The sequence below is a fragment of the Gallus gallus genome, chromosome 3, assembly GCF_016699485.2.
Source record: "Gallus gallus isolate bGalGal1 chromosome 3, bGalGal1.mat.broiler.GRCg7b, whole genome shotgun sequence".
Lineage (NCBI taxonomy): Eukaryota > Metazoa > Chordata > Aves > Galliformes > Phasianidae > Gallus > Gallus gallus.
Window position 1 is genome coordinate 103,909,405 of NC_052534.1, and position 26,407 is coordinate 103,935,811.

The 26,407-nt window shown below is 39.7% G+C and overlaps 1 protein-coding gene and 1 long non-coding RNA gene across 3 annotated transcripts in view; one reads left to right on the forward strand and one right to left on the reverse strand.

The window, feature by feature from the left end:
• The window catches only part of MFSD2B (major facilitator superfamily domain containing 2B), a 32,686-nt gene extending 7,460 nt beyond the window's left edge, over positions 1–25,226 (forward strand). For both annotated transcript variants that reach the window (XM_426214.8, XM_046939389.1), the window contains 12 exons: positions 636–760; positions 4,857–4,980; positions 6,450–6,528; positions 8,859–9,037; positions 11,689–11,779; positions 11,874–11,995; positions 13,716–13,799; positions 14,363–14,443; positions 19,021–19,130; positions 20,286–20,429; positions 22,488–22,664; positions 23,484–25,226. In XM_426214.8, coding sequence (XP_426214.6) covers positions 636–760; positions 4,857–4,980; positions 6,450–6,528; positions 8,859–9,037; positions 11,689–11,779; positions 11,874–11,995; positions 13,716–13,799; positions 14,363–14,443; positions 19,021–19,130; positions 20,286–20,429; positions 22,488–22,664; positions 23,484–23,541 — 1,374 coding nt within the window. In that variant the 3' untranslated portion in view covers positions 23,542–25,226. The remainder of the gene's footprint in view (positions 1–635; positions 761–4,856; positions 4,981–6,449; positions 6,529–8,858; positions 9,038–11,688; positions 11,780–11,873; positions 11,996–13,715; positions 13,800–14,362; positions 14,444–19,020; positions 19,131–20,285; positions 20,430–22,487; positions 22,665–23,483) is intronic.
• On the reverse strand, positions 10,979–17,997 carry LOC121110412. The gene is made up of 2 exons (XR_005858616.2): positions 11,932–17,997; positions 10,979–11,757 (listed from the first exon to the last, which is right to left on the reverse strand). It is a non-coding gene; the product is annotated as an uncharacterized LOC121110412 (long non-coding RNA).
• Positions 25,227–26,407: the final 1,181 nt, after the last annotated feature.

The following is a 26,407-nucleotide window of genomic DNA, read 5'->3' on the forward strand; positions in this document are numbered from 1 at the left end:
TGAACTGCAAACTTGGCTATTTTATTCACATCTAATGCATGAATATTTTTCAAGTGAGGTTTGTTGGATGTGCACTGGTAACTTTGAACAGATGTGTGTTATGCAGTTCAGTGCTGAATGGATGGAATCTGCTGTGCTGCAGCCTCTTCCAAGCCATACTCCACCAGTTGGCAGCCTTGTTGGTAGTCTCAGGAGGTGAAAAAGCCCGGATGCATGCAGACACCTACCTCTGCTTTTACCTCCTTCAGGTCAAGGTAGTGATCTAGAAATGGGACTGTGTGAGGGAAAAGTTACAGAGATGCTCTGTCAGGTTTAATATCTGAAACAAGGACTTTGGTCTCCTGTTTGACTCATTTTCCTCATTCTAAACACATCTATAATCTCACCTTCCTTGCATTTTTCCTCTGTAATCCCGTTTCACATTGTTCCTTGTCTCTGTGTTTTGGGTTTTTTTTGCTATGGGAAACCAGTAGGGTAGCCAGTAGGAATTTCTGTGACAGCAACAGACACGTTTTGTAAATGAACTAACATTACTCTTTAAAACACCAAGGTTCTTTCTGGAAAGTTGCTTTATGCTGTTTCATTGTACTGTGGAACAATAGCTCATGTTTAGAGTACTGTGTTTGTATTTTCAGATTACTCCATTTCATGCCTCTTTGGTGCTGTTTATTGGCAAAGCCTCAGGAGCTGTTAGTGATCCTGTTGCTGGCTTTTTTATTAGCAAAAGTAGATGGAGAAAAATCGGCCGGCTCATGCCTTGGTAAGCAGAAATCGGTACATGTATTTATACATATATAGATATTTTGTGTATGTGTGTTTTAAGACCATACAGTCATCTCATTGAGTTATTTTTTCCTTGCCTGTTTCCCAGACAACTATGATTGTATTATATCTACATATATAAAAGCAAAAAGAGAAATTCTCATGTCATCTCTTTCTTTTCAACTTGTTCATCCATGGAAAATGACAAAAAGATTTTCTGCAACTGGAGAAACAAACAAATAAAGCCAAGACACTGCACTGTTAACAAAACTGGAATCTCATGTGTAAAACCTTCTTGGCGACTGAATTTTCATCTCTGGCTAGATTCCATTTAGTTTGGCTTCACTCCTTCACAAAGCTGGAACAAGTTTCTGCTTGTGTTGTAGCGTGCCATCACTTATCACATCAGCCTTCCACGAGTTCCCTTAGCTTTAATTGGCTAGGCCTTCCAAGTCAATAAAGGATATGTACATATGTGTGGAACAGATGTGACACCACAGCATGGAAGGGCCCAGCAGCTAGCAATGCCTGACACTGTCTCATTCTTCCTAACAGCAGTCATTCTGGTTCTGCTCCTTTTACGTCCCGTAATCAAAATACCTAACTAAAAAATCGCCATGACTCTTAAAGAGGAATTAGGAGCTCTAGGATTTGATCAGCACTTCTAAGGGGACAAAGGGATGTTTCACTGTGACACGCTTATCCCTTGTATGCATTTAGCTATAATTGTCCAGCAGAATCTGCACAAGTTACACCGGTCCATGTGCTGTCCATGCACTAGCAGAATCATTACTCAGATGGGAAGGAAATTGACAGGTGTGAAGCAAAAAATTGGAAATGAGTGGTTCATGTTAGAGGAACCTAAGCTCATCCATGACAGTGGACATTTAGAAATCATAGAGTCATTTGTTAATTTTAAATTTTATTTTAGAAGTCAAGGAGAGTCAAAGTGGTTTGTGAAAAGGAACTCTCTAATCAGTGCTCTGTCTCATTCATTGTGAATACTGCCACATATTTTGAATTAACTATGAATTCAGAATTAATATAATCCCCAAACTTGATTCACAACCAGAATCTAAGAGTAAAAATGTGGTATTCTAGGCAAAAAAAAAAAAACCTGAGATGTCTTTTTTTAGGAAAATAAGCTATTTTTTTTAGCTGGAGGTTCTCGTGTCACACCATTTTAGAGCTACAGAAAATTGCAGCAGCTTATATCTGACAAATGACATTTTTATAATAATTACCTTTAGATGTGTTCTGATACATTATTTTCCTATTTCTCTGAGAATAATGCAAATAAGCATGTTTAGTGTTTGGATATCAGTGTCAGGATAACTCCCATTGTAGCCCAAGCACAAACTTAACAGCCCTTGGCACAGTAAACCAACTGCTATACAGTTTGCATGTCTTAGAGGAAGAGTGCTTGGCCCACCTGCCACAGGTGCTCATCAAGGAGCTACATTCCCCTCTACTCAGCTCTTGTGAGGCCCCATCTGCAGTACTGCGTCCAGGCCTGGGGGCCTCAGTACAGGAAGGACGTGGAGCTCTTATAGCAGGTCCAGAGGAGGGCCACCATGATGATCAGAGGGCTGGAGCACCTCTCCTATGAGGAAAGGTTGAGGGAACTGGGCTTATTTAGCTTGGAGAGGAGAAGGCTGCGGGGAGACCTCATTGTGGCCCTCCAGTACTTGAAGGGAGCGTATAAACAGGAGGGGGAACGGTTGTTTACAAGGGTAGATAGTGATAGGACAAGGGGGAATGGTTTTAAACTGAGACAGGGGAGGTTTAGGTTGGGTATTAGGAGGAATTTTTTCCACCCAGAGGGTGGTGATGTACTGGAACAGGTTGCCCAAGGAGGCTGTGGATGCCCCATCTCTGGAGGCATTCAAGGCCAGGCTGGATGTGGCTCTGGGCAGCCTGGTCTGCTGGTTGGCGACCCTGCACACAGCAGGGGGTTGAAAATGGATGATCATTGTGGTCCTTTTCAAACTGGGCCATTCTATGATTCTAAGAATCTATGATTATTTCCAGAAGGATTTTTCCTATTTGTCTTCTTTGTAATGGCAATTTTTTCATGGGAATTTGGTTCTTATGCTTTGGCATTCCGGTTGTTTTTATGCACCGAAAAGAATGTGTCTCCTGTTAGTTAAAAAATACCTTATCAATAAGTGTCCAGAGCGAAGTGATGGACTTGGTTCAGTCAGAAAAGTTTGCCTGCAAAGCACAGACATTAGTAGAGAGGGAAAGAGTTGAAGTATAGCTTAATGCTGTACTTAACCTGGTAGGAAATCATCAGCCATTACTGATCTCTTGTATATAATGTGTTTAAAACGCATAAGCATACACTGACTTAAAATATACAAATCCAGTCAAATATTTTATCAAAGGAGTTAACAGCAGAAAACCAGCAGATTCAGACTCTGAAACCAACTGAAATTAATGAGGGAAGGAAAATGTGGGAAGAGGAGAGAAGAATGCTGCTAAGAGGGTTACTGCTGAGAAATTGCACAAAAAAAGGACCATAAAAAAACATCATTGTGGTGACTCTGGACAGCAATCTGGAATGGCTCACACTGTGATAGAAGAAGGTAGATTCCCTGATGTGTATGAGGATTTTTCCCTTCTTTATGTTTTCTATTGCTGACCAGCTGGAAACGAGCTGTGGCGTGCGTGCTCGAGAGGCAGAGAATAGCAGAACCTGGCACTTTCCTTGTGGAGGTTTAGCGTCCAGTGATGCCATCCATCCCTACAGAGCAGTGTGGGAAAGTCATTGTTTTACTGAACTATTGACACATTACTCTTTTGTATGCCACGTTTTCAGTTCACGATTACAAAATAATCAGCTGACCCCAAATGTCGGTAGCGCTGCTGTGAAGGGATTAATCTGTTTTCTCTGTTGTGTGTTTGGATATTTTTTACTGGAATCTTGGTCATCTAATTACATTGTTTAATATGTGGTTTACAAGACTGTGGGAGAGCTCTGATGCTGCTGCAGCTCGGACTTTTAGGAAATAATAGCATTTGATAACTTCATAGAATGGCCCGGGTTGAAAGGGATCTCAAAGATCATCTAGTTGCAACCCCCCTGCTATGTGCAGGGTCGCCAACCAGCAGACCAGGCTGCCCAGAGCCACATCCAGCCTGGCCTTGAATGCCTCCAGGGATGGGGCATCCACAGCCTCCTTGGGCAACCTGTTCCAGTGCGTCACCACCATCTGGGTGAAAAACTTCCTCCTAATATCCAACCTAAACCTCCCCTGTCTCAGTTTAAGGCCATTCCCCCTTGTCCTATCACTATCCACCCTCGTAAACAACCGTTCCCCCAACTTCTTCCATATCACTGAGTTTGAAGTGTTGTTTGCCTGAAATAATGCTTAGACCAAATGTAATTAATTACTTTTACCTGTCTGGAATTGAAGTTCCTGCAGTTCTGTTTTTAAGCCACTTTCCTCACCAGATGACACTCCTTTTGTGTTTCGAGTGATTAGGAATTTTACTGTTGAGTAAAATGAAGCAAACTGTTATATACTAGGGTAGATACAGACCATAGCTGTGAGCTGTCCATTATCTTTTATGCTGTTTTCAGCATTTTTAAATACATCAACATATTTGCATTTGTTTGAAGTAGCAGTGAAGAGGCGAAGTTCAAAGGAAAACTGAAGGAGTTAAAATTAGAGCAAGGAATCCTTCATAATAAGTAAGCTCATGTAAACGTTGCTAAAGTATGTTATGACATGTGACAAGAGGGCTTAGCTCTCAGTGAGTCTTTTAACAAAGATGTAGTCTGAGGCACGTACTAAGGCATGGCAGTGTAGTTATGCCGTTACAATGAGTGTGCAAGGCAATTGTGTCCGTTCTGAACAGGATATTAATTTATCACTTTTCCTTCAGATTTGACATTTTATTCCATTTTGTGGAAGTATTTGCATTCATTTTACATTCACTTGTGTATTAAATGCCTAAAATCACTTCTTTATTGTGTTTTTGAAAAATACATAATACAAACTGTGCAATATTAACTATTAGCAGAAAAACATACTATGCTTTGCTGTCATGATGCTGAGATTGTTGGTATGTGTTCTATTTCTTTGCAGGATGCTGGCATGTACACCCTTCATAGTAGTGTCCTACTTTTTCATGTGGTACCTGCCTCCTTTTGTAACAGGAAGGGTTGTATGGTACCTGATTTTCTACTGCATTTTCCAAGCACTGACCACAGTAAGTAGGTTACAAGTCATGGTGTAATCAGCAGTAACTTGTTTTTTTTTCCTGTCTGTTTCATTACATTCCAGTTTAGTAAACTGAGGTTACCAAACCTTTTCATTATACTTCAACTTCTACTATCTTTTAAGGCCTAAGCAGATATTCCTTTATCAAGTGCTCTGCTGGCCAACAGTTAATTCCCAGGCTTTCTCTGTCAAATGGTTTGGCAATTCAGCCAGATTACCTCCAGTCACTTTCACTGGCAGTTGAGGCTAAGGTGGTGATTTAGTGCCAAGGGGTTTGAGAAGCCTGCATCTGAATCATAGAATGGCCTGGGTTGAAAAGGACCACAGTGATCATCTAGTTTCAACCCCCTTGCTATGTGCAGGGTCACCAACCACCAGACCAGGCTGCTCAGAAAGGGGAAAGAGGAAAGGAGAGCATACTTCTCCTGAACCAAATTTGAGGAAATATGGTGTCAGAAACCATCTCAGCTTTCTGGAAAATTAGTCTGATGGCCTTAGACACTCAATTCATTCTTACATAGATCCACAGAAACATTTAGATCCCTAAATTGCAGTTAGACATCCAGGTTCTTGTAACTTCTGTTGTCAGGGGCAAAATAGGAGACAAATGGCTTTTTGGCTCTAATTCTGAGCGCTTTGTCTCAAGGTGGAAGGCAAGGAGTCCCAAAGCTGAAAGAGCACTGGTAGTAGTCATGATATTAATGCCTGGATAGAAGAGTTTGAGCACATGAATTTTTGCACTATGTTGCACGACATGCAGTATCTAAATACAAGCCATTATTTTAGAAGGTCCCAGAGAACTTCTTCAATGATTCCATGCACTACATGCAGGAATATATCACCTGGTTCTGCTTTGTAGCAAATATCAAGATAAAACAAGGTATCTTCAGTGCCATGCAGTGTCTCACAGCAAGCTAGGACTGGAAGTGAGGCACCTGCATTGCAATGTAGGAGGGTGAAACCTGGAATTTCATCAGATCATAGTTTGAAAAACGAGCTCCCAGAAATTTGAAGAATTACACAGTGAAAGAGATATTGAAATATTTGGGAGATTATGCAGTCTTTTGGTTTTAATAAGGTGAAATGCTGTATTGTCTTCATTATGGCTCTGTTTCCTGCTAGTTAGCTCAAGCTAGGAAAGTGATTCTCCTATTGCAAATAAAACTAGATGCTTTATAGCCTATAGATTATAAAGGAGTTTTTCCCATGGAAACTGAAGGAATACAGCATAAAGGTAAAGCCTCTTGTTTACTTATTATTTATTATTTGTATTATGACAGAGACTATTTTTCCTCATATACACTTTATGAATCAGGAAGAAAAGACAGGTCTTTGTGCTAAAAGATGCAGCATTCTAAATAAGTGAATTCTAATGTTGCATTTAACCGTTTTCCTGGATATCAGTGAAATAAAGCATCTACTCTGAAATGTCCTACGTTCTGTTCTTCTTTTGCCTAGTTATTCCAAGTACCATATTCTGCTCTCACCATGTTTCTCAGCACAGACCAGAAAGAGAGAGATTCTGCAACAGCATACCGTGAGTGTGATATGAGTTACTTCATGAGAACTGGGGCTGTGTTTTATTTAAAATCATTCCCTAACTATAGGGAATTCCAGATATTCAGTGTCCCTGAACTGGACTTTTCCTTGAGACTTCAATGAAAAATATTTTGTCCTGTAAACACTACCATTTTTCTATCTAAATAGGAGACATTGATGTTATATTGTCTCAAACTGTCTGATTAGGTATGAACTCTTTTCAATCTATTGCAAAGCCAGAAGACAAATTAAAATTACCCAAAGCCATGGTACGGAATAATTATTTCACTGAAGGATGGTTTATAGAGGTACAAAACAAAGGGCTGATCTCCTTCTATGTTTAATTAAAGAAAGCTTCACAGTAATTTTTTTGTTTATTTGTTTTTAGTTTGCATTTCTGTGGGTTTATGGGTTTCACACTGTAAATTCAAAATCCCAATCTCTGAAACCTCCCAATCTCTGAAAAATTTCTCTGCAAAATAGAACCAAGGCAGCCAACCTCACCAAGACAAAAAAAAAGAATAAATTTGTGTGCATGTTCACACCAATTAAAATCTCTCTTTTTAATTTTATCTATATCAATTTAACTCTAACACATTCCAGGTAGTTTGTAGAAAAGTCTCATTGAAATATTACTGGCACTCAGGCTGTATCCATTAAAATGACAGCTTCCAGACCATATATCTGGCTCTTAAAAAATCAAAACCAGAGATTTTACTTTGAAGCAAATTGATCAAATCAAGAAAGTGCAAGGAAAATCTTTTCAAGATTTCCTGTATAGAAAATAAATCGTGTGTAAGAACAGTTTCTTCCCTTACTGTTCTCTTCAGCTCTGTTCTCATGCCTTCTTTATTATGTAACTGCTGTCTCTCATGTCTACCAGCATTAAGCAAGGTAAAGAGAAAAGAGTGCTGAAACATAACATGAAAAATTTTGTCTCTGTCCCAACCTGTCCTTCAGTGGTGCTGTAGAATAGTTTCTGATTTCCTTTTTTGTTGCATCTGCTCTTTCTTTGTGGCAAGAACCCTTGTAATGGTCAATGTAATTGCTTGATTATATTGAAAACTAAACCATAGAGGCACAATGATCCAGCCAGAAGTCCTAAAATTTCACATCAGAAATTCTAAATGTAGCATTCCTTGAGTAATACGATCCTTCTTCGGCCACATGGAATAGCTGTAATTAGCATTATCATCATCTCAAAAGAAAGCCAGAGCTAGTAGTCAGAGGAGGTTCCAGTTGTGTTATATTCTTTGGCAGTGGCTCTGTATCCTGAGCTGAAATTCTAACTAAATCTGAAATTCTAACCAAATCCACATACTTAGTATTTTCTGTTGTCTGATTTTACGTCTTCAGAGGCTGTTATCCAAATGAATGTATTCCTATTTGCTAGTCCAATATAAAAGGCTGGGATCAGAGGATCCACTACCCTCTACTGGAGACAAGCAGAACTGTTTATCACCAATTTTCCCCTGCTCCTTCTTGTAAATATATGGCAGAAATACTGGATTCCAAAGTTGCTTTAAGATCAATCCTACTTACATTCTGCGCAAATTAAAACCTACTCCAATATATAATCTACTTCCTGAAGGATCTGCTTTGCTGTCTAAGGTGGAAAGTAGTACGTTATAAATTCTGAGCACACAAGAACTTTGAAATCTGCTTGTTTCTCAGCTCCTGGTACTTTTCAGTAAATAAATTTCAACTTAGTTGTATCTCTGTTGCCTGTAATGAATTTTTTGAGTTTTAGTATATGATCCTACGATGCTGTTAAGAACAGCATCTCCTGTTTTCAAGAGCTTTACAGATGTATTATTTCCTACAGAAGCCTGAGGTAAGTATCGTTTCATTTTACCATCGGAGAAGCCCAGAGATCTGAGCAGATAAGTGGTTTGCAATATGTTTCATGAAGTTACTGTCAAACTTGAGATGAAAAGTCTCATGTTATGGCTCCTAGTTGTGCTTTGGAAAAGTGGCATTCAGTATTTAATTTGCAGTTCAGCTCTGGCCCATGAGATGAAATGTTTCTCTGTTATCCCCTTACAGCTCTTAATCCCAGCCATACTCATCACACAGCCTGTGTGTAAAAGAAGCTCTTCCCATAGAGGCTTCTAAAAGCTGATCAGAAAACCAGTTATAAAACTCTCTTTCCTTGACACTATTCTATTACTGACCTTCCAGTTCAGCGGCTTTTTCTGCCTGATCCATATGAAAGAAAATGGTGTTGCTTTAATGAGGTTGTTCTTCAGTGAGATACATGAGCAGGCTTGTAAACAGTGGAGGAATCAGATTCTCATCCTCAGCACACATTTGTGCTTCCTTCTTTAGGAATGACAATGGAAGTCCTTGGGACCTTGGTTGGAGCTGCACTTCAGGGGCAAATTGTGGCCAGTGCTCATCTCTCTCATTACTGCACTTGGAACCCCCCACTAAACATCATCGACCCTACCTACTCCTTGCACAACACTTCTGACTTTTCCGAGCCTTCAGACCCCTTGTCTCATCAAGTAAGTGTCTATGGGAGCATGCTAAAATCTCTTAGGGAGAGGAGTGTGTTTTTCCTGTAAGACCACATTACATTACCCAGCTGGATAAGCATGAACATGACTTCCTTGAAGCCAGCAGTGCTGGAGCTGAGGCAACTGCCTTGTTGAAGAACAAGGCTTCATATCTGTTGTATTTGCAGTCCATTCTCAGTGTGACAGCAGAATTATACTGAGGAGCATTACTGATGATACTGACCTGTGAAGTAACTAGAAGGTAGGTAGCTACACTTTGTTTTCACTAGAAGCTGATCTACAGTTTAAAATAGAAGCTTAATAAGAAAAAGAGGCTGTAGCAGAATCTTTCAGTTCAGCAACATTGCTTTTCAAAGCAGTAGTAGGCATCTGCTGTGAAGATTAATGGCCAGTACATGCAAGAGGCTGTAAATCCTACTTGGAATCCATATTCTTGTGAAAGTACAAAAGACAGTTGATAGTAAATGATTGGTAACAGGGAATAAGTGGGAGCACTTCTCCATGAAGAAGCCTTTTTTGACCTCAGTTTAATCTCAGGTACACACTGCAAATCAGGATGTATGTATTTGTAGCCAGTGCTCTGCTTACTGTAGTTAAATCACTACTATTACCACTTTTCAGCAGCAGAAAAATCACAAGCTAAAGACATCATTCCACAAACACTTTGAATTTGCATACCCTGGCACAAGCACAGGAAGGTGACCAACCCACGCATCCCCCTCATCTCAGACACTGCTCTCCCCTACTTCTCTTTTTGTTGCCACAGGCCATTGGACATCTTCTCAGATAGATTATTTGAGAAACTGACTGGGGAGATCTGGGCTGCTCTTCTAAGCGGCAGTGCCATTTTATAGCTGATTAAAGTGTTTTTGAAGCTGCTCATTAGGTAACTTCTAGTGCATGTTTTAACAAGACAGAGCATCGTTCTTTCTTCCTTTGTAGCTTCTAGTGGACAATGGCTTGCTGTAGAAAACTGCTGTGCTATTACAGCTTTGTGAATTGTGGAGATGAGTAGCTTGAGGAGTTGTAGAGCAAGCTGAATCTCATTGCACAGCATATCCCTTATCTGAATCTGCTCTGTGCCATAATCACCAATTTCCACTTTCAAATCTCTTAAATGGCTTTCAAGTAAAAAAAAATAAGACTTTGATTTATTTTCTTTCTAACCACATGTTCTTTCCTGTGCTTTTTTGACGTAAAAGAGCGACAGAGGAAGAAGCTTCACAATGCAAGTAGTTTTTTCTTCTTTGGAAAGAAAAAATCAAAGTCTGAACTAGTACAAGTTTGTAGGTGGAAGTAATACCTTTAATCCAACTAGCTCCTAACACTGAGAAACAAATGAATAGATATGAAATACAGAATTCATAACAAATCCTTGTAATTATCCTTTCTAGCCCCTTCTGTCCTATCTAGGCTGTTCTTGAAGCTGAAATTACCTTACTTAAGTGAATTCAAGCATCTGCATTACTGTAGTCTGCAGTCTGTACAAGCAGTATAAATGTAATCTGTGACTACGTCATAGTTTTGGTATCCAAAATATCTTTATTGCAAAGAAAGAAATACAACACTGTTCTGTATTTCACCATGTCCCTTTCTGAAATGTAAGTACTTTAACAAAAGTTGTCATCTTGAAGGTTGTCTAAAAGAACACTTGAAGATTGTCTAACTGGAACACTGAACTGGTTCATCTCTCTAACTTTGCATCCACACTGAGTGACTTCATATTTGGGAGTACATTCTTGCAATTGCATGCCTACTTGCCATTTTGTTCCTAGATTTATAATCCTGGCTTTTGCAACATAGTACTGATGATTCGGAATTCAATTTTCCTATCAAGTAATCTTTGTGTCAAAAAGCTCTAAAACCAGCACTTGTTTTATCTTTCCTAATATAGTAAAAAATAAATTATTACAGAAAGCTAAAGCAAAATAAAATTGTAAAGCTTTATTCAAGAGTCAATATAATCACAGTCAGAAACAATAAATATGATTCGTGTGGGAGGTATCCTTGGAGGGCTCTTTCACCTGACTTAATAGAAAGCAAAGATTTCTGAATTTGCTTAAACATTTCACTACCTAACTGTGAAAACAAGCATGCAAGCTACTACGTTCTCAAAACATCAGCATTAAAGTGTGCTTTCTAAAATAAGATTTTGTTATTGTCATGTACAAATGCAGTAACCGTAATAGATATGTTTGCATCAGCTCAGAAGACTTTCCCACCCAGAATGAAGATACAGTTTCGGGTCTGTATAAAAAGATCAACAAGATTTGAAATAAAATAAAAAACAAAAATCCAGAATCATTCTATGAATGCTGTGTGCTTTTGACAGATGACTGCGTATGTCTATAGCTAGTCTCAACATAAGCATTTTTTTTCCTATTCTTGTTGCCAGCACAGTAGACCTTTGTTCACACCTTCTTTTTCTCCTCCTCCTGGATTTATCCTTAAGTAGCTGTTGTTTATAAATGAATTGCAGAAGTGAATGTTCTTCACAGAAGTAAAAGATAGACAGTTGGCACTATTTAGGGGGGCATTTCTTCACTTGCAGATGACTCACCAGAAAAAAGACTGAAATTTTCATCATGATTTGTCACTCTCCTGTCACCATTTCAGATGTGTCTTTTTTCTTTTCAAAGGCAAAAGTCTATATGATTGCAGCAGGGGTTATAGGAGGCATATATCTTCTGGGAATTATCATTCTTTTCCTTGGAGTAAAAGAAAAAGATGGTAAGATATATTTAAACATGCCTAGATTTGCTAATAATTATTTCATAGTTGTGTCTGGAAAAGATTGTTATTTTGAGTATTTTATTCCTCTTAGATCCTTATGCCTTGAGTTCAGACAGAGCAATTCCTTTTTGCAAGGGGCTTGGACTCACCATGAAGCACGGCCCGTATGTGAAACTTGCAGCTTCATTTCTTCTCATCTCAACAGCAGTTCAGGTAACTTCAGTCTCTAAGGCTGTATGTTGGCCCCATTCCAGTCCCAGCATGAGAGAGTCTGAAGCAGCTAAAATGCAAATAACCTTTGACTTGTGACTGGAGGTGATGATCAGGGGGGTGGTACCTTCCCCCAAAAATCAGCAGGGAACCAAAGCCTTTTTTTGGTGCCTGGGGTTCTATGCTGCTGGAGATAGTTCATTTAAACAAGAAGGAAAACCAAAGCTCTGACCATTTAAAGATGGGGTTTTATTATTTTTTTTTTCCATAAAAGGTGAAGAACTAGTCCCAGTGACCCAGATTGGGTCATTATATGTTATCCATCTACAGTCTCCTGTGGTTTCAGTTGCTTAGAGAGTGTTTTTGCTCTTCTGTCTGTTCTTCTGTGCCACTTCAAACCATTGCCCCCTTTCCTTTGCATAGGTGACTGATCTCAGACAGTGGCTGAGCTAGTTCTGGTAGAGAATTCTGTGATGGAAGGCATTAGGTTAGAGTTAGAAGATGTTCAGAGGCAGGTGGTCTTAGCTATTTCAGAGCTAGATAGAGCTGATTTTCAAATTAGAACCTGCAGTTAAATGTGACTTTCACAAAATGATGCAGTATGTCCTTCCATAGAGAGGAGCTGTAGAAAAAATGGGAAGCTACTTGGTAAGAAGCCTTTACTCCCTGAAGTCCAGGGGTCTTTTAAAGGTCGTTATGTGAGCTGTATTCAACTCAATAAATACATAGTTTTAATGTGAACATGACACTACGTACATATAAGTTGAAGTTGGCTTTATTTTGAAAAGCACATAATATCCATGTTTTTGTCAATCACATGAACCACAGATCACAGCGTGTATCAGGAGGGAGGATAAAAACTGAGCCTGTGAGACACCAGTGCTGTGTTCACCAGCAGTCATGGTGAATTACTAAGTTCCTTGGGAAGTCTGTTTGCCAAAGAAACGTTGAAGTCTCCTGCTGACATGAATTTGGGCACAATTAGTAGGGTTGTCCTTTACTCGGAGGCCCAAGTGTGAGAAATGATATGAGAAGCATTTTTGCTTACATCTGGGAGTTGCAGGCACCAAAAGCAATAGAGACAAGAAGATGAATGATGGAAGTCCCTTTGGTCTAGGTCCTTCCAGCATCCATTTGATCAGTATGGGTACCACACAAATACAGCATCCATTCAGTCAGCTCCCATCCAATGAACATTCACCTAACCCAAAGCTACGGTCCATAGCCAAAGTTGTGTACAAAAACAACAGCTGCTTTACTACAGGAAGTTGGCATGTGAGCAATTCCAGTTGAAGAGCAACTTGTTTGGGGATCAGAGCTTCTGGTGAAAGATTTATGAAGGGGCGATGGAAAAGGAAGGACAATTTTGTGGTGATCTGCAGCTGCGACTGTGACCGTGACTCAAGGCAGTTGCAGCATAAGGAACAGAGTCTTTAGATAGAATCCTCTCTGAGGATTCTGAACTGAGCCAGTTCTTGGCTTGGACATTTTTATGCCCTGTTAGAATCATGGTTTTCCTCTTGCTTGCCCTGATATTGTTGGTGTGTTAATCCAGTGATACCAGGAGAGTGGCTGCTTTTTTAAATTGCTGCAAAACTCCCAAATCCTACATTTAACAAATCAGTCCCCAGGTATGTTTGGCTAGTACAAAGTGTGATGGCTTTTTATCTTTTTTCCTCTTCCTTCTTTTGGTGGTGGTCACCAACTGTCTTCAATTCAACAGATAGAGCAGAGCAACTTTATTCTATTCTGTACTCAAGAAGCTGATCTTCACTATCACTTCCAGTATTTGGTGGTGACCATCTTGGTGAGTTGTGGTTTTATTTACATTTTTATTTCTTATTATCAATCTCACTGTTTTTTAGCACAAAGTTATAAAAGACAAGAAATCTTTTATGTATAGACTGAGCTGGGGTATGTACTCTAAGTGTACTTTAAGATAAGTGTATATTGCTTTTCAGCTTTCTTCCTATACTGTGGGATAAGGCTTAGTTAAATTATAATGTGTCAGGTTCAAATCATGAGGTAAAAGACATCAGGACAAAATACAAGTGTTTGTGGTATGCTTGGGCTTTAATGATTGTGTAACTTTAACTGCAGTGGCTTACGTTAGCAGAAGGAAAGTTTGATACTGTATTTTCATATTTACCTTTGTTAAAACCTCTCGCATCGTTTTCATTTATAACATATAAGAGTGAATCAGACAAACCACTTGGAGAGTGATAGGGAGCAGCCTGCAAGGTCGTCTGCTTTCCAGACTATCATGTACTATACAAAATGATATTGGTGAACTCTACAGCTGATGAAGACAATGAAGCCTATGAAGTAGCAATAAGTACAGCACAGATTTCCTTTTCCTGTTAATTGCAGGTATCAGCAGTTGTGAGCATTCCCTTCTGGCAGAAGTTTCTGCAGCGATTTGGCAAGAAGTCTGCAGCATGTGGGATTTCGGTAAGCAAATCCTTGGAGAAAAGAAGAAAATCTTGTGCTCATTTACAAGTGAAGCCATCTCAGGAATTATTTCATGTGTTTATGACCTCAAGGTACCAGAAATCTGCTCAGTTTTAAAGTTTTAAAATTGTCACACAAAATTTTAGACAGATTCCAAGTTTTCAAGAGAAACCTTTAAAAATGAATAGATGGTAAAGGAGGTCTCAGCATTTTTTATAATTGTTATTTTTAAGAATCTGCACAAGCTCTGCATTTCACTGCCCCCAGAAGTGAGCACAAATGGTGTTTAATAAATTCAGATCCATTTTGACTCAAGCTGACAGGCTATCTGTTGAAGTTATCTGTTGCATAAGGCTAGTTTTGTCTATGATGCTCAGCTGACTGCATTTTTAATTCAGTCACAAAGGAAGAAACAGAAGTCTATTCCACATCCTACTCTAGGAGCCTAAGCAGGAAGGGGTGCCCACATCCCTGTGACTGGGAATGGACAGTTATTAGTGAAGTAATGGAAATTACCTGACCTGCTTGAGAAAAGAAGCCTAGTTTTACTCTGACACAGCTCTACAAAGCCACCTCAGGGAGCCTGCCCTCATCTCTGATGGATTATTTTAAATCCTTCACTTAGTGAAGACAGTAGCAATTTTCTGTCATCATCCTCAGTGAATCATTGTATAGGCCTGTTACTCCCCATTTTCCCCTGTTTACCTTCAATTACTTATGAAAGAGGAAAGAAAGGAATTGTCTGTCTTGTGTACTACAAAATGTGAAGACTTGAAAAATCCATCCTGAAGTTATATGCCAAGTCTAAACAAAGTTGAAAAGTTTAGGTCTGGTGACAAATAATGAATATAATTAAATAGTTATCATTTTATGCAATTACAATCTGTGTGTTAGAATGACCTTCAAAGAATCAGAAGTAACTTTAAAACCCTTCTTCCAAATACGCTGAATAGTTACGTGTCTTGAAGTAGACATCTGGAATCTAAGTCCCATCTTCATTTATTTTTAACATTTGAGCAAAGATAATTGCCAAAAGCAGTATTGGACCATTGGGTGGATCAGGGAATGAAGATTTCCTTCTTAGGAAAACTCCTCTGTATATTTGGCTATGAAAAATGCTTTCTTCAACCAACTTGGCTATATAAATTTAGTTTAACATAACTGGAAAGCCTGTCGGCACCTCTGCAAACATGGTTTAACTTAATTTTACAGTTGAATTGCTTGACTGTGTTATGATCTAAGCAGGGGTTGGACTGAAAAAAGTCACATCTCTCTTTCACCTTGTAGATATTTCTCAGGGGACTGTGAATGCTTTCTGTGTGCTCAGTGATGGATTTTATGTCTGGCCATGCATCACAGGAGCTTCCTATACTACCACCCTGTGCGATCTGTGCAACTGATCTGTTCTCTCTCACTGTGAAACAAAATCACATCATTCAAAGCTCATGTGTTTGACACTCAGGAATGTTCTTCTGGAAGCGAAGGAGACAGGAAAAAAAGTTTTATCTCCAAAATCTTACTCAGCTTTGGGTGAAGGTGTAATTTGAAAATAAGCTTCCAGAAAAAAAGAATTAGAATTTCTCTGGAGTCATTTTTCTGTGAAAACAGTTCTGTGTTGAAGAAACCCCTGAAGGAGTATAGAACGCAGAGTAGGTAGATGGACAACAGGAATCTTGGCTTCCCGCTACTGGCATTTTTCTCTTTTCAGTTCTTCTCCAGATGACCAGTCATCTGTGTACTGACTAAAAGTTCAAAGACTAGATCCCCTTAAAGCATAGGGTCATATCCAAACAAGATCCTTCCCATGCCCAGGTTGGTGCTAGACTAGAAACGTTGCAGAGCAGTTTATTGGCTTCTGCCTCCATATGCTTGGTTAAACATAGAGAAACAGGGACAAACATTGAGTTTACAGTCAGTAAGTCTTGGTGGCTGGAAGTAGAATTTTCATGAAAAATTTTGCATGTGGCAACTGTTGAATCATGGTTTTGGCAAGATGTCTAACAAAAGACTTCTCTTTCTCTTGTATGTGAATATTAAAGATTCTTGGAGACACTGTGTGTGTGCACATATGTGTTTCCCTTTTTTAAGGCCTAAGTTTGCTCAACAGTAAACCTCACAGATCTGCCTTCCATCTTAGCTAACATTTGCTTTTCGCAGAATCATAGAATATCCTGAGTTGGAAGGGACCCATAGGGTTGCTCGAGTCCAACTCCTGGCTCAACAGAGGACCACCCAAAATTCAAACCCTATGTCTGAGAACATTGTTAAAATGCTTCTTGAACTCCAGGCAGCTTGAGGCCATGACCATTGCCCTGGAAAGCCTATCCCAGTGCCCGAGCACCCTCTGGCAAAGTACCTTTTCCTAACACATAACCAGACCCTCCCCTTAATCCTTACCTAGAGTCTTCCAGTTGTGTCATCATGAGCTCCATACAGTCCGACTGCTCAATTACATACAGTGCTACCCCTACCTCACATGCCCTGCATGTCACTTCTAAGGAGCCTATAGCCATCCATTGTAACCACCAGTCACAGGGCTCTTCCTACTGAGCCTCATCTGTGCCAGTGTTACCATAGCTCTGATTCAAGCCAAAGCTTTTAGCTCTTTTTGCTTATTCTTCATGCTGCATGTATTGGAGTAGGAACATTTCAAATGTGCTACTATGTACCTAGTGTCCTATGGAAAAAAATGAAGGAACTTGTTATCATGCTGTCCCGTTAGCTATGGGATAGGAGTGCTATCCCATAGCTTATCACCACTGAGCCTGATTGTTTTCCTTTCCCCCTTCAAATCTAGTTTAAAGCTCTTTCATTCATCCCTGATAACTCTTGAGCAAAAATCCTTTTCACTCTTTGAGAAAGGTGCAGCCCATCAGGTGCCAAGCACTATGATGCCATGTAGACCATCTCGTGATCAAAAAAACCCCAAGATTTTGCCAGCAACACCAGCCTTCATAAGCTGATCTGCCTTTTTCTTCCATTACCATTCCCTGTACCTGAAAGAGTAGAGGGAAATATTGCATGTACTTACATGATCCCTTAACCAATCATCTCAAAGCCCTAAAGTCTCCTTTGATGGATTCTTCATTGCAACTTCATCACTGCCTACATGAAAAAGTAATAACGGATAATAATCCGGGGGCCACACTAGACTGAATTTTCTGTACTAACTTTAACCCAGCAGCAATCTTCCCTAAGCAGAGGGGTGTCTGACTGACTTTTTGAGCACCCTGCATCTATCTCTGCGTTTTGGAGGACTTTGTAAAAAAAATTTTTTTTAATCCACAAATTTCTCTGGTCTTTCATTTCACCGAACATACACCATTGTCTCAATGCAGCAACTGTTCAGCATGGAAGCACACTTTTGTGTGAAGCCTCACTGCAGCTTTTCCTGCTCTGCCCTTCACGATGTGCTGCTGCACAGGTCAGCATCACCTTCCACATCCCAGAGGGGTCCCCTGCCATTGTGCTGCCAGTGAATTGATGGAAGATGCATGTTAACTGGGGGATGTTGTTTATGACTCAGTGCAGCAGTGCTGTGGCTAGGGAACAGGGAGCCAATAGCAGAGTATTTTTTGCTTTACAAATAGGAAGGAAGAAGACACATTAACTGTTTATTGCAGCAGGAATAGTGCCCCCACGATTGCACTAGCATTGCATGAGTGAAACTCTAGGGCGTTGCAGCCTCAGTCTTATGGGTTGTTCTTCTCTTCCAATAGAAAACTACAATTACAACGATTATTATTATTGATCCAGAATTTTGTTTAAGTGCTTTGGTTTCTGAGTGGGGCCCCATGTGGAGCATAAGCCTGTCATATCATTGCTTATAGGCAGCATAAAATCTTGTATTGCTGGAGTGCTCTCTTGTGGTGAAATAATGATTTTGCCACAACACTGGGCTGTCTGTGCTGGGAACATGCTGTCAGGAAAGGTTATTTTCTGCTTCCTTAGGTTAGGAGAAAATGCTTTAGATGGGAAATGCATTTAAAACATAAACGTAATGGATTAGACTCCAGGACTCCCAGAATCACTTATCATATAGAACTGTAAATAGCAGTGCTTAGGGGAATCACTCCCTGTGAAAGCTCTTCTCATACCCTCAGTTCCCTAGCTGTGACTATAGAAGATTGAAATACTTTATATTAAACTAATCCCCTATCATTAAAAAGCCCTGTAGATAAGCCCCTGGTTCTGGATTCTACATGTGCTGTGCCCGTGGTTCACGGGCAGGGGAGATAGAGCGTGTGATGGATATGTGACAGCTGGGCTGTGTACATTCAATCAGCATTTAAAACAGTGGATTTTCAATCCTGTAAGCCCACTGCCTCAAGGTGAAGTTGAAGAAATCTGGTGGTTTAAAGTACTTCCAGAAAACAAATCCTGAGCAGCCCAAATTAGTTTAACTTTGAGGGTAACCGTAGTGACTTGTGCCACTTCACCATAATACTGAAGCATAAGTCTTTGCTATGTATGATGCATCATCTCACAAGACAATCTTATACTTTGAAAGAATCCATTTTTATACCACTAAATAGTGCATACTGTAAGTTACATGTGCTGTTTTTCTTCTTCCTCAGTGGATGATTCCTTTTGCAGTCATGCTAGTGACCATTCCAAACCCGATCCTGGCTTACTTCGTGGCCTTTGTCTCTGGTGTGAGCATTGCAGCATCTCTGCTGTTGCCATGGTAGGAAAATTTTACGTTTGAGGTGGAGAAGGGTTATATGTCTGTTTGTATAAGTGTACTAGGTGGCATTTGCCTCTGAAAGAGACATAATTTGGCAAATGTCCCTTCCAGTAATCTGTTTTTGCTTTTATAATAAAGGCTGCTTATAATTATGCTGTTGTTAATGGATTATGCCTGTATTGTAACTGTAGCTGCTCTTTGTACTTAAAAGTATCCACATTAATCAATAGCCTAAGTAGCTGTTGAAGTTGTGATAACAGTAAATCAGTTGCTTTGGTCTGGTTTCTAATAGAACTACAATAATGATGAAGTTGGATGTTGTACTCAAATTAATGCTTGAGCAATTAGGTAGCAAAGAAAGTGAAGCAGTGTATTTCTCTTGAGCAATCCTATCTTATGGATTAAATACCACAACAATATGGATAAAAGAAACTGAGATTTCAAGGCTGTTGGTTCTAGGACTGAAAATATGTGGGAAGAACGGGAGATTTCTTTTCCACATGTAATAATTATTGTTCAGGTCAGGTTGACCAGAAAGCAAGACCATTGTTGAGAGCTGTTTTGCACTTCTCATTTGGACAATTCCCTGCAAACTCCAAAACTCCAAGAGATCATGGAAATGTAATGTAATATATGCTGTCAGACTACAAATGCCTTTCTGCACAGAAGGTCATAAGCCTTTTATTCCAACAGCAAATAATGAAATATACTGGAAAAAATGTCACTTCGCAGTTGACATTTGTGCAACTTTCATTCTTTTTTCCAATCACCAAATTCAGTCTATTTGAAGTATTCTCTCTTTCAAGAGAGAATAAGCCCCATTGGTTTCAGAAAATTTTGTTAGCTTGTCAAGAGTTATTTTAATATCACAACTTATGATGGAATTAGTCAGTCTAAAGAATTCTGTCCCCTCCCAACAAGTGTCTGATAGTTTCTCTGCTGTTCTTATACTTGCTAACATGTGACTGTGCATTTCTTAGAAGGATTTTTGCCCTCCTGTCCAGCAGTAAGACATTTTGAACTGGCTTCTCTCAACTGCATAACTAATTATATCAATCAGCTCTTGGAAAGTGGAGGGTTGAGTGTCTTTCAGTAAGTTTGGACTTTGAGAGTAGTGTTCAGCTTGAGTTTTACTCTTATATTGTTTACCTCTAGGTCAATGCTGCCTGATGTTGCTGATAACTTTCACGTGAAGAATCCTTACAGGAAAGGACATGAAACCATTTTCTATTCTTCTTATGTTTTCTTTACCAAGATGTCAGCAGGAATCGGCCTGGGAATTTCTGCAGCTTGCCTGGAGTAAGTAACACTGTGTTTTCATTTAGTGGATCTACTCTGTAAGTGCTCTGCCTTTACCCTGTGGAGTGAATTGCCTTTTGACCTGAGTCTGAAAGTGCCAGCAGCTCTAGTTGACTGACCACTAAAGACAGGATTGTTATCATTGAGGCCAGGCCACTGAGCATTCAGCCACTTGCCCTAGCAAGTTTCAGTTCAGAAAGACCTGACCTTCCTTTAGACATTACATTTTTCAAATTATTTTTTTATAAATTGTAGTGGCTTACATGAATAAAGAACTGAATATGAAAGCTCAGCTGATGAAGGTGTCCCATGAGAGATATACCTTTTCTGAGCAATCCCTATTGTATCTGGGTAGGTCTACATAAATGAGTTTGTAAGTCTTTGCACACATTGCAGTGCTCTCAGGGAGCCCAGCAGCCTTTTCTGCATGAAAGGATCCCAGATTCCTGCATGATTTTAGGGAACTGAATGCTGAACAGAGTTGGGAACAGAGATTTTCTCACAGCTCTGCTCATAACCTAATCGATATCAGTCTGGAAGATGCTTTCCCTTCTCCTCCCAGCACCTGCCTTGTGTGTTCTGACTAGAAGACCACACTGGGGAAGTTGTCTGACACCTGCCTTACATTTGTACATGACCCAGGTTTCAGATGAACAGCACACAACCATGCAATGAACGCTTAGAAGTGAACTTGTCTGAATTGTTATTTAGCTTTTGGCTCCATGTCAGATTATGGTAATAACCAGACTATTTTGCTTCAGGGCCTGCAGTCAAAACTGCTAAATAGCAGCTAATGCTTTGCTGAACATTTTTGGGCTAGAGGATTTAGATCCTTGCAACTAACACCTCATTTGTAAAAATTATTTGTTTTATTTTGACAAAAGTTCTGATCAATATTATTAAGTGTGGAAGAAAGTGTGAAATGGGAAATCACTCTGCAAGGTGATGAAGAAGCCCATGCAATTAGGCAGGTATTTTGGATAGGTGCTTGAAAAGAATGAATTTTCACCACGCATCTCCAAACTACTCCATATGTTTACATTTCTTTCGTTTTGTTTCTGCTAAGGAGCTCAGTTTATCTGTCACAGAATATCAGATCCCAGACCCCAGCCTTGATTAAACTGTCTGCAATTGCTGCTCTCATTTGAAACCCAAAGAGCCAAAACCACAGGAGGAAGGCTGGGTGAGGCTTATTGCATGAGCTGTTCACAGCAGTTCCTGTAACAAGCTGTGACAAAGTTTGTGAAGGATGCCACGATACCTCCCCTCCTCAAAAAAGGGGAAAAAACAAATAAAAGGAAAAAAGGAAAACAAAGCAAAACAAAAGACCCTGAAACCAAATCTGCTAGTTTTTACTGACTATTCAGGAAGAGTTTAAAACAAGCAAATTAGCTATTTACCAATGATCCCTTTCACTATTCCATTCCAGTTAGCTCCCAACAATTTGCCAAAGCAGATATTTGTGGGGGAACATAGGTGAATATTCTGAGGAATACAAACTCATTCTGCAAAGTGGGAATGGGAACTTGAGTATATCAGCTCTTGTGGGGCTGCATGAGAGCTCTGTATCAACACAGTGTAAATGTGTACCTAACTCTCAGCACTTGAGTAAATTTGTCTGTGTTGAACAGCATGCTTAAGTATGTGTTTAAATTAAGGTTAAGAATTGCTGCTGAAATTGGTAGCATTATTTGCATTTTTTAAAGCTGAGGCTAAAAACCTTGCTGAGTATTAATAGGAGTATTAACAGATCAGACCAATTTCCTTGCCTGGGATTCCAGCTCCTCTTAATATTTAGATGTTATAGTACAATAATGAGAAAATACAGAGATAATGCAGTTATGTGAAATGGCAGAAATATGAGATCTGAGAAACAAGATATAAAACATGTGGGGAAGGAGAGGAAAAAGAAGGGTATGAAAAAAAAGAAAAGAAAAATAGGAGAAGAGTCTTAAAGAGCACTGGCAGAAAGGAATGATCCAAGCAGGAGACTTTCAGATGAACAAGTGTCTGTAAGTTTTGGACATCTGCACACCACTGCCCTTTTCATTGGTTTAGGTTTACTGGGTACGAGCCAGGAATATGCAGACAATCCAAGGATGTGATCCTCACTCTGAAAATCCTCGTTGGAGGAGTTCCTGCTGTCCTCATCCTTGTAGGCTTATTTATACTTCTCTTCTACCCAATCACTGAAGAAAGTCGGAAAGAAACAAATCTAGAACTGGAACAGTTAAGGTAGGTTTGAACTAGCAGAACATAGCAGTGACATCATTACAGCAGCTTTTAGTCATACTGGGGAAAAATTACCAGCTACCAGTATATACACTTATATTCCTCAGAACAACATTCTATCAGTTGAATTATTAACTGAATGATACCATTACATGCTCCAGTGCCTTGTTTTTGTAGTATTGTGCTGGCTGTTTAGAGGAACATTTGCCAGATATATATCAGCTGCTATATTTTACTTCTTTGGGGTGGCACACAGAGCGCTGTTGTTTCAGTGCACACATGAAGAATCCTCTAGATACGTTAAATTACTGAAGAAAATGTGAATAGTTGCAATTTTCTTATATAGAGAGGAAAATAGGATTATTGCTAGCATTCTTGGTGTTTATGTTGTTTAAGAAACATCCAAATAATTTAGGGGAGCAGGCAGAAAAGATCATGGGAGAAAAAGAAAGGACAACTTTGAGTACTCTTTCCCTTTTTTCCTTGTCTCTTGCCCTTCATCTTCTTCTTTCTTCTCTTTTCCTCTATAAAGAAAATCTTGCCTAGCTCAAAACCATCCATCTCTATTAAATGAAAGCCTCGTATACTGAGGGCATGAATAAAAGCAGTCTATCCTACAAGACTGGTGGATTAAATTTCAAAATATTTTCTTACACCCCCAACCTAAAACATCACTCGCCCCTCTGCATAGGCACGACAGTCACTGTCCATAACAAACACATCTTGATGGTGGTTCTAAGTTGTATTAGTTGTTTGAGAGTGCCAAACTGTGGCCTGTCTAGTTAACAATACAAGCCGTATCATTTGTCCTGCTTTTAACAGAAGGAGCCATCAAAGCCCAGAGAACCTGGATGACCACAGAGAGGACACCTCAGTCTGAAAGTTCTGAATACAAAGACTTCCTAAACTCAATTTCACATCCCACACACAAACTCTGTGAGAGTCTTCTGGATCATTTCCATGCTCCCATATTGTCAGAAAGAATAAATAATGGTTCTGATAGTCTTGATTCTGAAATCAAGAGAGGGACATCACCGTGCAAAAAGTAGATAAAATTCCACGCACTGTTCTAAAAGAGACTTTACAACCATTCAGGAATGCAAGCTATTGGAGATTTGGGGCTTTTTGTTTCTTTGCTTTTCAATGATGACATAAAGCTGTGATCTTTTTGCAGCAGGATGGTCCATGAACTTGTAAGCCAAGGGATAAGCATATACATTTTAACATCTGATATGTATCAGCCTCAGAGGCTGGGGTGCTTTCTGGACCTCTAAACCTACTCTCTAGCTATAAATTGCACACCGGTGTGTTTAGGAAGTACTTTGCAATCCTGATGTGTGCTATAAACATTCAGGATTTTGTTAGTTTTGAAATGAAACAAATCACAGATGCAGACATGTTTTGAAGATCTGCTCACAAAGAGTAATTCCGAAAGGGGTTTTGATGTAATTTAACGTTATAGATTTTGTTTGAAACAGAACATTATGTTTCCCACACTGGAGTTCCTTGTTTCACACACCTTTGAAATGATCTTTATCAGAGTGTGAGCACTTTATTTTACAAACAACATCTCTGCTCAAGGTACCCCAAATCAGTTGTCTCTTCCAAAAATTAGAGTATGCCATTCAAATTATGTAACTTTGGCCTTCAAGCAATTGTGATTCCCACCTGTTTTTCATATTGTGTAGTCTCATCCATACAAAATACCATGGCATGTCTGCTTATCTCTGCTTGCACACAGTGTTAATAATAACAAGGCTATGCCTGACTGGTAATTCTTTTCAGTTAGAGATCTCATCATGCTTTAGATACGTTATCAGAAACCTCCTTTCTACTATAGATTCACACATTGAACATATTTTGTTGATACAAGGTGCAACTAATGGCTGGCACTTTGTGGGCTAGTTAGGTTCAGGCCTAGTCATTTGGGGCTTGAGGAGTCAGTGGAAAGACAGACACCGCCAATCTCAGGCTAAAATGACTGGACTCTGAAGGAAGATATCTGAATTTGGAGGGGAGAGTGATGAACTCAAGAGCTGAAGGCTTGTTCTCATGAAGAAATCAGCACTGTGCAAGACAAGACACAAATTTACAGTCCGCTGTCTTCACTTATGAACATATGGGAGGGTGCCTTAATTCTGTACCAGAAGTGCCTTTGGATGAGTAGCACACCACACTGGGAGGTGTCACTGTGATCATGAGTTTGCTCAGGGCCATCTGAAGATGCAAATCATGGTGCTGGGGTTGGAAACTGGGAAAGACACTGTGAAATAAACCCAGTGCATCCACAGAGTGTCACCTGAAGTTTAATATGGAAATCTAAACCTTTGCAGGCAAGTCTAAGGGCTAATGAACTGTCCTAATTTGATCAGGTGCTTAATCACAAGTGAGCCTTTAAGGATGTATTTTGAGTGTGTGTGGGTAAAAGTGAACGATGTTTAAGACTTGTATTGAACTGAGATCTGGGGATGGGTTTTTTTTTAGGTTTCAGCTCCTGAACAAACCATGATTTGTATTGCCTGGGGCATATGCATTTACAACAATAAAAAACATGTCTGTTTACAATTTTCAGTCTAACAGAATTTGAAATACAATATATATTTCATTTTGAAGTAGGTAAATGATGTTGTATTATTACATGGCTCCTAAACATCATAGAAAACAATCTGGGGGATTTGATTTATTCTGTAACATCCGTGTCTGTCTGAATGGTCTCCTTTAAAAACATTCAGAATTCCCAGTAAAGCCTATTCGTTTTAATGGGTTGTGCTTTCAGCTGCTAAGAGTCTGTAGCTACAAGTCAGAGATTCCACATCAGTGTACTTAAGCCAAAATCTTAGTCCAGCTGTAAAGAGGTTGCAGAAACTCCTGGCTGACCAGAAAAACTTGAATATGGCCTAAGATACTATTGCTAAATCAGTTGTGGGGTTGCTTTTAAACTGCATAGCACCCTCATTTAATTTCTTGCACGGTAAGGTTGGTTGATTGACCATAAACTGTAAAGTTTGATCATAAACTGGTAGTATTTTTGTGATCTTTTTTTTAGAGCTTATTGTTGATGCTGTAAAGCGAATGAACACTGTACATTTCTTGTGAGTTTTAAATGATGTGCACTTGGTATGTATGCTCAGGACATGTGACTGGAAGAAGCAGATTCTCTTATTGATATCCATTCATATAAGTGCCAATCGAACATAAACCTTCTGCCTCTCCTGATGGTCACTAAGAAGGGCCAGGCTCCCTTCCCAGGGCTCTCATTCAAGTAATACCCAAATAAATTGTAAGAACATGGGAGATTGGATTAAGCCAGCTGGGGGTCTGATGGACGGAATTCCCACCTACGTACAAACTGTTCCAATAAATGGATTTACACAAATAGAGGGAGAAAAGGACAAGAGAATTAACTGTCCCTGGGCAGTCCTTAATGCAGACTATGCCCATTCCTTGTCCTTGCGTGATGTAAGCTGATGACCACCCAAATCTTCTAGACTGGCCTGACTGCTGCTATAGTCAGTAGCTGAGCTTGTCACGTGTCACCTCTTCCAATTTCATCCCCTTTGTAGTTTCTGCTCAGAAATAATGCTGAAAACTTCCAGCTGGAGCATTGCTGCTGGCAGTTGGTCTCCCTGCAGGTTGCAGCTGAGTGTGCAGACAAGTTGCTGTTCCCTGTCGCTACTGGGGAGACCTGCTGCTGGCAATACCACCAGCCATGTCGTGCTGTCCTGTCTGCCCCTGGGCTTGCGGGC